This window comes from Corapipo altera, unplaced genomic scaffold (assembly GCF_003945725.1).
Source record: "Corapipo altera isolate COAL_440 unplaced genomic scaffold, ASM394572v1 165, whole genome shotgun sequence".
NCBI classification, from domain to species: domain Eukaryota; kingdom Metazoa; phylum Chordata; class Aves; order Passeriformes; family Pipridae; genus Corapipo; species Corapipo altera.
The window spans coordinates 237,235-248,770 of NW_020884954.1; the positions used below are offsets into that span (position 1 = coordinate 237,235).

Consider the following 11,536-nt stretch of genomic DNA (forward strand, 5'->3'; position numbering starts at 1 on the left):
CTGCCTGTTCCCTGTCATGTCCTGCTGTTCCCCAGTAACACCATTCACACACTTATACCCTACCACCACCCCCACTCATCCCTTTGGCCGCATCAAATAGGTCAAGTAGAGCTCCCAGGCTCTCCAAGGGCAGGACTGAAAATGGAGAGACACATGCAGTTTCTGTGTGTGCACACACATGTTGGTAGGGACAGAAAAGAGCAATTTATAATGTCTCTGTTTTAGCCATAAAAAACTCTTAACAAAGTGAGTTTGTTACATCTTGTTTTCCTCATCCCCTTTTCTTTTCTATGATACTTCTTCTAGACCATTTTTGACCCTTTCTTCCACACTCTTCTCACTCGTGCAGAGCAGCTCCTGTCTTTTCCCCTCCAACATGTTCCACTCCTGCCCCTCACCTGAACAAGTTGTATAATCCTGCATACACAGACAACCTTTAGCACAGTCTCTTCTCTCATAACTCACTCCCTTTCTCCCTCTGGTTTTCTCCTCAGCACTCTGCCCTGAAATATCCCTTGTCCTGTACTACACACAAGGCCACCTGTATGGCTTTATTTCCTGGAGTGGTTGTCACTCCCAAGCTCAACCACCTACCTGAGCTGAATGTCTGCACATCAGGGGGTTCAGAGCACCCTTTTTTCTTTTTCTTTTTCTTTTTCTTTTTCCAGGAGAAGGCAGCAGCAGAAGGCTCTGTGTGTCTGGGATCCAGAGGAGAGGCAGGAATCTCTGTCCGTGCTCTGCAGGCAAGGGGAATGCTGGAGGAAAAATTATTTGGTTCTACCTGTATAGGACAGCAGTGTTTATTTAGGTAAGTAATGCAATTAAGTGGCCTTCAATGGAATGGTGTTCAACTAGGAAAACCAGAAGAGAGGGCTCTGACATACAGAGCCTGCAGTGTGCAAGAGATAAGACCTGAGCTCTGCCCAATAGCAAATCATCCTATAGTCTTTGGTGTCTAAACCAGTTCAAGATAGTCCCCGCTTGCTGTAATTAATGACAAAGTTTCTCTTAGGGAAAGCTGGGCCACAAACACCTGCGGTGACACAGAACCAGCCCTTGAGACTGATTTGGCAGTGGGTAGGGACAGCGGGGCTGATGGTGCCACGACCACCCTTTGACCGCAGAATTGTTCAGGTTGGAAAAGACCTTTAAGATCAAGCCCGACCACTAACCCAGCGCTGCCGCGTGCACCGTTAAACCACGTCCTCAAGTGCCATATCCACGCGAGTTTTTTTGAACACTTCCAGGATCTGACAGACTTCCACAGGCAGACAAGGCAGGGGCGACGCCAGGGGACTGGTGCTGCGGGGCACCGTGCCATGGGCTATCCCGGGTCACCCGGGCCCCGCAGGACGGACCGGCTCCGGAGCCGCCGGGAGCCGCCGAGAAAGGCCGGGAGCCGCTCCCGGGAGCCGCCGGAGCCGCGTCCCGCCAGCGCCCCCCGCAGCCCGACGGGATCCCTGCCCCGCTGGACCGGGGGAGCCGCTCCTGCCGCCCCACCGACAGGTGACTGATTGCCAGGGAATTCTGCGGGCCCAGGCCAGCGCTGCCAGGTTCGACAGGACCAACGCTTCGGTCACAAAAACCCCATGGAGCGCTGCAGGCTGGGGACAGAGCGGCTGGAAAGCGGCCCGGTGGAACAGACCTGGGGGTGCTGGTCCACAGCAGCTGGACACGAGCCAGCGTGTGCCCAGGGGGCCAAGAGGGCCAGTGGCATCCTGGCCTGTATCAGGAAGAGTGTGACCAGCTGGATCAGCTCCCCCCGTACTCGGCACTGCTGAGGCTGCACCTCGAGCGCTGCGTCCAGTTCTGGGTCCCTCACTCCAGGAAAGACATTGAGGCGCTGGAGCGTGTCCAGAGAAGGGCAGTGGAGCTGGGGAAGCGTCTGGAGCACAGGTCCTATAAGAAGTAGCTGAGGGAGCCGGGGAGAATCAGCCTGAAGAAAAGCAGGCGGCCCGGGGATGACCTTATCACTCTCTTCAGCTCCCTGAAAGGAGGCTGTAGCCAGGTGGGGGCCGGGCTCGTCTCCCAGCAGTAAGACGAGAGGACACAGCCTTAAGCTGTGCCAGGGGCGGTTTAGGTTGGACATTAGGAGTAATTTCCTCATGGAAAGAGTGATCAGACATTGGAAGGGGCTGCCCAGGGAGGCAGTGGAGTCACTCTCCCTCGAGGTGTTTACGGACGGACTGGCCGTGGCGCTCAGTGCCATGGTCTGGCTGACACGGTGGTGTTCGGTCTCAGGTCGGACTCGGTGATCTCAGAGGTCTTTTCCCACCTAATTCATCCTGTGACCTGTAACCTCTCGGTAACTGCCGGGCTGCAGGTGACTCCGCCCCGCCTCCCTCCCTCCCTCACGGACCGCCGGGCGCCGTGTCAGCGCCCTCAAGGTTGTTTACAACATCTGCGCTCCTGGGCCCGCCCCTTGCGCTTCTCATTGGCCGGAGAGCGCGAGCCTCGCGAGCCCATTGGCTGATGCCCGGCTGGCCAACCCCTCACTCCCAGAATTGCCTCTCATTGGTGAAGGCGGGAGGGCAGCGCCGTTCCCATTGGCGGGGAGCGGAGAGGCCCCGCCCCCTCGGCGCGCGGCCGGGGCTGTGCGGGACGCGGCGGGGCGGCCCCTCAGTCGGTGGCGGGGACGCTGCGGGGAACGATGTCCGAGAGCGCGGCTGAGAGGGGGAGGATGGCGGGGCTGCTGCTCCTCTGCGCGGCCTCGGCGCTGCTGCTGGCGGCCGTGGGGGCCATCCCGCCGCCCGAGGAGGCGGCGCGCATGGCGCGCTTCGTCCTGCACAGCTGCGACTGGGGCGCGCTGGCCACGCTGTCGGCGCAGGAGGGGCTGCGCGGCCGCCCCTTCGCCAACATCTTCTCCATCAGCGACGGGCCTCCCGGGCCCTTCGGCGGCAGCGGCGTCCCCTACCTGTACCTGACGGACATGGAGATCTCCGTGCAGGACCTGGAGGTGAGCGGGGCAAGGGGTGTGAAGAGCGTGAGCGGTGACCACCCTCGGGACACCCAGAGGAGCGCCCGGGGTACTGAGGGAGTGTCGGGTTTTGCTTGGTTGCCTGCGCTTTTTCATCTCACTGGCAAGCGCTGGTTGGAGTTTCTTTTGTTTTTTAAGTTCACGTTAGCCTTGCGAAGGCAGAGCGACAGCACTGAGTTCACAGAATCCCAAAACCTTAGGGTAGGAAGGGACCTCTGGAGATCATCCTGATGCCGAGGCAGGGTCACCTGGAGCAGGTGACCCAGGAACGCATCCAGGCTGTTTGGAATGTCTCCAGAGACCCCACACCTTCCTGGGCAGCTGTTCTAGTGCTCTGCCACCCTCAGCGTAAAGTCGTTCCTTGTGTTCAGGTGAAACACTTCTTGTGGTTTAGTTTGTGGCTGTTCCATAGATGTCACCTCATTTATTATTATCCCTTGAGCAATTGTTATCCCTTGAACAGCTGAGCATGAGCAGTGCTGTCTGTGTTGACACTCAAAAGGCCTCCTGAGAAGTTCCTGCTCATCCTGGCCTTGAGGAATGGCAGAAGCAGCATCAAATAGAGGCAGTGGCTGGAAATTCCAGCACCACTGAGCAGAGAAATGAGGCCCCACAGAACGTCATAAAAAAAAAACACAAAAAAAACAAACCAACACCAAAACAAAAAAAAAAAAAAAAACCCAACAAAAAACAAAATAAAAATCAAAAAGATTGGAAATTGACAGTGTGGGACTTTCCTACACAGGCTGCTGAAGGAATAGTGATCTATTAGTAGATATTAGTAGAAGGAATAGTAATCTCTGGAGCTTACCGTAAAGGGAAGCGCACAAGGAGAGGCAGCATTGGCATACTGTGGCTCTGAGTGTGTGTAATTGGCCTTGTCCCAGATCTCTTGCCTGCCTGTGGCCAAGGGAGTTGACTAAAAGCTTAAGGACATAGCAATCGTGTGCCTCCTTTACAAGAAAACTTTTTTTGTTCCAGTAGCTGTTGCAGTGTTAGTAAAAGAAACACAAACCACAAAATAATCAAAAATTTTCTATTGACTTTGTTTTATCATAAACCCTTTTTGTTTGTTCCGGGCCGGGTTTTACTTTATTACAATAAAATGCTTTAGTTATGGATCTAAGTGCTGTAGAAATTTATCTTGTATAGTATCTCCCCCTCCACCCCCAGCTACAGCCTTCTGTTTTCAGAAAAACCTAAAAACTGCGGTGTGAACTGCTGCTGGACGTTTCCCTTCAGAAGGCTCCTCAGCAGATCCTTATTTTGCTGTTACAGGGCAGAGGCACTTGACGTGTGATAGTCACGTGCAAGGGAGAAGGTGCCGAGTAATCATGAGTCAGCTTTTTCTGTAGTTAAGCAGCTTCCTCTCTGTCAGGTGGTGGCTCCCGTTTCAGGAGTTCGCCGGCACTCTGCGTAGTGTTTGAGTGACTTTTGGGGGTTTCTTTTGGGCATGAGCTCTTCTAGTGAAAGTTCTCAAAGCAGGTGAACTTTCCTTGCTGGGAGATAATGAACCTTGGTATGTGACATTCTGCATCAGGGAGTCCTGTTTTGCACCAGTACTTTTCAAGCCACGCTCACCGAATTAGTTTTAGAAAAACAATCAGATGCAGATTCTTTAACTTTTCAGGTTAGATGTTTCTCTTAGGTTTTAAGAGTGTGTCTAAAATTCACTTTAAATTTCAAAAGAGCTGACTGGCTCACAGCAGCTTGTTTTGAAGGAAGGAGTTGTTTGATTTTGGTTTAACTAATGTTATTAACAGCTGTGAAATTCAGTTGGTTACCTTCTCAGTTACTCTTTGTCCTTCCACCAGAATTAATGAAGTTCACTGTATGTCCTTTTTTTCTGTTCTGTGTGTAGTTATAAGAATATGCCATCATTTGAAGGTGAAATAGCTGGACTGTATGTTGAGTTCAGAGTTTTGAGGAGTGCTGTTTTGTGACATTTGCATTTTATGCTAAAAAGCTTCAGCACACTTCAAAACTGGGCATTCTTTCAGATTCAGAGCTCATCTAAGTAGGCTTTCAGATACAGTCAGGAAAAGGTGATGACAGCTTTATTCTTTTTGGCAGTAATACCGAGCTGAATAAAGTACCAAAAGCTGAAGAAACTACCAAGAGCTGAATAAAGTACCAAGAGCTGAGAATGTGGTGGGGATGACATTTTTCTTGCAAAAAGGATGTAAACCTGTTATCTTACTTCTTGCATTTCAGGTCAATTCAAATGCCTCCTTAACTGTGTCTTTGGCACAGACTCCTTACTGCAGGAGGCACAGATATGATCCCCAGAACCCCCTCTGTGCCCACATAATCTTCGTTGGGAGCATTGTGAAGGTAAGCAGCTGAAAGCTGGCACTGGACAAGGCTGTGTGCATCAAGTAGTGTTGTTTAGTGGGAGGAGAAGAGAAAGGTTTAGAAATTCTGTGCAAAAGCATGTGAAGAGATGTTATGTGCTGTGATATCCCAAGGCTGGTTCGTAGTTTGAGGAAAATGAAGTTTGCGTTGATATTTGCAGGAGCTTTGTTGGCATGTCTTTAACAAGGAGTTTGAGGGGACAACACTGTAATCTAGGAAGTCTCCCTCCTTCCCCTAGATGTGTTCTGAAACTAAGAAATCTAAGGCAACTCCCTTGGAAAAGGCTTCATACTTCATTCACATCTCTCCTGCCCAACTAAATTCTTTGGTCCATGCGTTGTGACAAACGTGCTTCTGAAACTTTGTTGAAGTAAATATTGGCCCGAGCAATAAAGTTACAATATTAAAGTCACAATATTAGAGCAATAAAGTTACAACAATAAAGTTACAGTATTAGAGACAAAAAAAGTGCAGTGTATATCTGATGGCATTGCTGCCAGGGCAGTATGCTTTTGTGTACCAGTACTTTAGAACTGCACGTGTTATTCACTGAAGATTTTAATCCCGTCATTGAGGACAATGATTGAGGATGAGAAACAGTCATCACTGGATGATTTAGATCTGAGATGATAATAGTCTAAATGTTAGTGTTTTCACACCTCTGTGTTTGCACATTGCACTCAGCAATCTTTCAGTTGCTTTCCTGAGTTTCTCATTGATAATGGAGTTGGGTTATTTTAGTTAATTCTTCTCATACCATACTCGGAGCTCCAACTTGTTAATTTAACTCTTTAAACGTTTGCACATTGCACACTGCACGTTAAGTGCTGTCACACTTTTCAGCTTCCCTTCTCTGTAGGTTCTGCTATACCATCCTATTTGTGTGTGTGTGTGTTTGCAGAGGACTGAACACAGCTGAGATCTGTGTCAGTTTGAATGAGCATGTGCAGAGGAGGTAAAATTGCACATAAAACATCACTTTGTAATAATTCAGCAAGAATCCATACTCCTCTGTTCTGTGTTTTGTTGAAAGACTTATTCTTATGTTGATGAAGTACTTTCTTGCTCATGCTAACTTTAAAAGCACCTTTTTGATTTAATGTTAAAATCAGCTGCTTTGGAATTTTTGTCTGTCTCACATACACCACGCTGAAGATGAGTGGACTCTGCCTCAGTAACGAGTCCCCTGTGACAGAGCATGGCAGAACTGAAAAGAGCACAATACACTCAGCAGTGGGGTTTTTTTAAACTAAAATCTGTCTTTACGTGACTACCTTACTGTAATACTTTGCTATTTTTTTGTTTAGGTGAATGATTCAGAAGCAGTCTTGGCAAAAAAAGCATTATTCAGTCGCCACCCTGAAATGGAAAGTTGGCCTAAGGATCACGATTGGTTCTTTGCCAAATTCAACATCACAAACATCTGGGTCCTCGACTACTTTGGTGGATTGAAAATTGTGACACCAGAAGAATATTACAGTGTCAAACCTTAGTAAGTACTGGAGTTTTTCATGCCTAACCCTCGCTGTATTTGAAACCTGTAAAACCTCTCCTGATTGTTAACAGTATGTTCTATATACTACCTGTCTCTGGTTTTTATGTGCATTTATGTCTTTTCTCTAAGTGGTCCACTGGATGCAGTGTCTGAAGTCATAAGGTATGTTTGAATAGGGGATCCAACTGTGTAACAATATCAAATATAGTATCTGTAGAACTGTACACGATTAACTGCGCCTCAGCTTAAGTCGTTTCTTGGGAGGAGGGACTCCTGTAGAGTGGGCACAGTCACTGTCCTCTGAATTAATTGCAAGACAGATGATGTTTTGGGATGATGATTAAAAGCAGCAAGACTATTCAGCATTTATGAAGCTGTATTAATGGGATCGCAGCAATATCACTAATACATTCCAGAACAAAATTGCTGCTGAATCCATCATTATGATATTAAAGTATAGAGAAATTGTGTTCTTTTGCCTACATAAAAGTTAGTCTTCAAAACTTTCAAATGTATTTTAGCTCAGTCAGCAATTATGCAATCATTTCACTCTTATTCTTGCTCCTTGTAGGTGGCAGAAGATCCGTGTGATGCTGATGTGGAAATGAATTTACTTCGGCTGTTTCATGAAAAGATTTATTTTTCCTGTGTATTGTAGAGCTGAATTAATAACACAGTAAATCAAACACCTCACATTGTTAATGAGCATGCATTACCCTTATAAGGCAGATTTAACTTCTCACTAACTTGAATCATGTCGTGCTCAAAAACCTTTGTGCGTGAGCCATAACTAAATTTTATTAATTGGATGTGATTTTGGAAAGGTGGCTGATGGTCTGCATTCAGAAGTAGTGTGTTTACTGGAATCCAAAGGATTAGTCCAGTTCTAAAGCTTTCAATGCCTTAGTTGAATAATATCTGTTTGTGAGCACTCTCCAATTCCGTTTTATTTTTAATAACCAGTTTAGTTTAGAATTTTATGGCAAAGTACCACAGGATGGCTCAGCTGACTTGGCTCAGTGGAATGGAAAGAACTGCTTGTGTTACGAGGGTAAATGATGTGCTGAGTTCCCAAATCCTGTTAAGAATTTCCTTTGCACGCTGATACACTCGCTCGTTTGAGCCATTTTTTTATTTTGCTGCCTATGCTGAATGTGCTGTAGGATACAGTTGTATTTATGCAAACTGTACATGTACCTCAGGATAAGTTCTTGGTACCTCTTCAGTGGTTACATGCCCTGACCCTTTAATAGAAGCAGGCTGATAATACCTCAAGTATCTATCTGACTTGAGTATAAGAAGTGTAGTGGCTTGTAAATTCAGTGACACTGTTGTGAAGGATAAATGTTTTCTGATTAGGATTCTGAAATCTTCAGCTTCGGCAAGGTGTCAGTTTTTATTTCCCTCAACAGTAGAACTGAGAAGATTTTTGGGTTTGGAAGCCTTACACATCACTTCTGGGTTAGTAACCCAGAAGTGAAAAATAAGCAATACAGTATGACACACATGATTCATGATTTGTAGAGAATGAAAATTAATGAAAGGTGTGCGTAGTTATTTCTGTGTTAAAATAACTTGCACACAACCACAAAAAAACCCCAAATTAACACCTTTTTACGTTCTTTCTCATCTGCTGTGTGCTAAGTTCACAAACACTAAAAACTATTTATGAACAACTAAGTTGGTTTTACAATGAGCAAATATTAGTTGACTTAGAATGTGAGAATTTAGACACCTTAAAGGCAGATTCTTATACAGAACAGTGGGATTTCTCATATAAAATCCCTACATCTTAATGTTGTTGTTATATCACTCCTTTTCTCAAATACTGGAATGATTTGTGAAAATATTTGTTATGTGACTTATTAAGTTTTCCTTCTCCAGAAAGGGGGGAAGGTACTTTTTACTGTTCCTCTATTTTAAAACTAATTTAGGATAAAAAAACCCCTTACAATATAGAAACAATTTATGTTGAACAGGGAACACTGATATTTAATATGAAATTGAAAAGTATTTTTATATAAGGCATGACAGTTATGGAAACTCATATGAATCTTTGTCATGGACTTAATCTTTACTGTGAGAACACCTGAATGCATTACATGTCACCCTGTAACTTCTCATGTGTGAGACTGATGATGCTGAGCTTTTGTTAAAATTAAAATATTTTTTGACAAGCGGTGTCAAGTGTTATTTATTGCACGTTTGAGGATTCTTCTCTCCCTCCTGCTCTCTTTCACACAGGCACTCTCTCTTCAACGTTTGTGTTTTATTGTTCCTCTGGAGTCTTTCATGTTTGCAAGGATAAAGGGGGAAAACATCCCTATTTACATGTGGCTTTCCCCTCCATGGACGAAATAAACATCTTTGTGTTTCACTTTCTTTCCTGCATCTAATACTGTGAAATGGAACATAATAACAGTGGAGTTTGTGAAGGTGAATACAAGGAAGCCTTATTTGATTATGCTTTTCAGCCAGAGCTTCTGCATTTTGACATGAAATCTGTGTCATTAGCAGGCAGGTTTTCAGCCATCCCCAGGAAAGCAGGGCTCCATCACATATTAACAATTAGCTGGAAAGGCAAATGCCATAATTCTCAACATTCCTTCTTCCTCCAGCAGCTTTTATTGCTGAGCATGACATCCTGTGGCCTGGGCTGTTCCTCTGGTCAGTTGGGGTCAGCTGTTCCAGGCGTGTCCCTTCCCAGCTGTTCCTGCACCCCCAGACTCCTCACTGGTAGGGCAGGACATAAATAATAACAAACATTTGTGTGTTATCAGGGTCGTTTAAAGCATAAATTCAAAACACAGCCTCAAACAAGCTGCTATTGAAAAAAAACCCCAAAACTCTCCATTCCAGCCCAAACCAGTACACCACCTTCAGAAGTACCACTTCCATAAGGCTTGCTCTGTTTCTGGTTGTCTTGTCTCACTAGTACCAATTCCCAAGTCTTTTCTGATTGTGAGTGGAAGGGCTTTTTTCAGTAACAATCTTAAACCAGTTTTGTAACACTACTGCATTTTATTGGAACAATTTTAGATCGTCCAAATCTCTTCACATTTGAAATTTGAAAGGACCTCAACCAGGTGGTTTGGTTTTTTTTTGGAAAGTGGTGAACAGCAGTATGGTTAAGATAGATGTACAGACCTGGATTTGAGATTTTGACCTGAGAAGCACTATCTAAAATTGTGTCTGTGCATCTCATTGAACAGTTTTTGTGTGTTTTTATATGTAGAAGTGGAATGTAAAGGAGATGAGGGTATCAATCTCCCCTAGTGATAGGTATGTAAATGTTAATATCACCAACTCAGGAAAGTCACCAGCTTGTCCTGTCCTGTTTTTCCTTGCCTCTTCTCCCTGTGTGCCCCTTTGTTCTATTTGGCTCATTCAGGAACTTGCTTGTGAGCATGTTTCCTTTTTTCCTCATATCCAGAAGCAATATTGTGGCTTAGAAGAGGCCAAGGATAAGAAATTGATACAACTGCAAGCAATGAATCAGTGTTTCAACCTCTGACTGTGTCCTCTGCCATGGCACGGTGGAAGTATCGGGTCATAGTCTCCACAGCAATGAAATCAGCCACCGTACCCGGGGAGATAAGTACCTGCATTCACAGATGGGAATGTGAGTCACAGGATAATTTAGGCACCTCACTAATTCACAGGATGTTTGTTAGCTGGGAATCTAACAAGGATAATCACAGCCTGTCTCTCTAACGACACAGTCATCTTCTTCCTTCTGCTTCCTACTCCATGTTCTTCTGTCTTTGTGTTTCTTCTTGGCGTTCAATTCTTGATTTTCAATTTCTCTCTTACATTTTAATGCAAGAGTTGTGCCCAGGAGGTTCTTGCAACGCACTACATCATTACAAACTAGAACTTAAATATATCAGGCATTTGTTTAATCTTTTAGTCAGTTCTCTCCGGAATTAATTTCTTAGCTATTTAGTGATCTTCGCAATAAAATAGAGGTAGCTCAGAGTATTAGATTAATTTGTTTTCAAAAAGCTTTTCCTGAGAAAAACTATTGAATCTAGATTAAAAATCCAGTAAACTGATATATTATTGTTGAACACAAGAGGGTACCATAGACTCACATTCGGCTTGAGTGTTAAATGTTTAATACTTAAAAGTGGTTATTGAATTCATCATAACTCAAAGATGCTGGAAAAGCAAACGACGGGGGTATAATACGAGGAAATTCTTTTTCTACAGTGCTTTACATTATGAATGCTTCCCTCCATAAACACAGGAGCCTGCTAGCTGGGAAAAAAAAAAAGGAAGCATTCATCATTTTTTTGTGTTTTGTAATCATTTCGTGCTGTGGAGAGCCAGAAGTAATATCCATGAAAATGATTTAAAGGGTTTTAAATTAAGAAACTCTAGTAAAGGAAATGGAGACAGGTATAGAATGCCTCGAAACATCAGCTGGGAGCTGCCACCTCCAGACTCTGCAGCGTTTATTTCTGCCGGTGTAAGAATCCAAAGAGAGAGTGTTCATTAGCGTGGCAGTGCTTTGGCTTAGGCTTATTGTTAGCTGGATTAAACGACTTGACTCTGGTTTGTAATTTCCAGCAGTTAATTAATCTTGGATTCTTTGAGTGCCCCTGGTCCCTCTCCAGTGATCTGGGCTGCCCGTGCAGGTGTTTGGGTGGTGAGGTAGAGCTGGGAAAGGCCTGGAACTTCCCCTCTTTGCCTGGGGCCTGTGCCAG

General features: G+C 45.0%; 1 protein-coding gene across 3 annotated transcripts; it reads left to right on the plus strand.

The window, feature by feature from the left end:
• The first annotated feature begins 2,621 nt into the window (after positions 1-2,621).
• Positions 2,622-9,008, plus strand: CREG1 (cellular repressor of E1A stimulated genes 1). Of its 3 annotated transcripts, XM_027663618.1 has the most exons (5): positions 2,625-2,956; positions 5,192-5,311; positions 6,640-6,824; positions 6,957-6,989; positions 7,399-9,008. In XM_027663618.1, the coding sequence occupies exons 1-5, from the start codon at positions 2,651-2,653 to the stop codon at positions 7,433-7,435; spliced, it is 681 nt and encodes a 226-aa protein (XP_027519419.1). In that variant the 5' UTR covers positions 2,625-2,650; the 3' UTR covers positions 7,436-9,008. The 3 variants fall into 3 exon arrangements, 2 of the variants coding, with proteins under 2 accessions (XP_027519419.1, XP_027519420.1); XR_003530939.1 differs by lacking the exon at positions 6,957-6,989 and having other exon boundaries at positions 2,622-2,956; positions 6,640-6,897; XM_027663619.1 differs by lacking the exon at positions 6,957-6,989 and having other exon boundaries at positions 2,632-2,956.
• Positions 9,009-11,536: the final 2,528 nt, after the last annotated feature.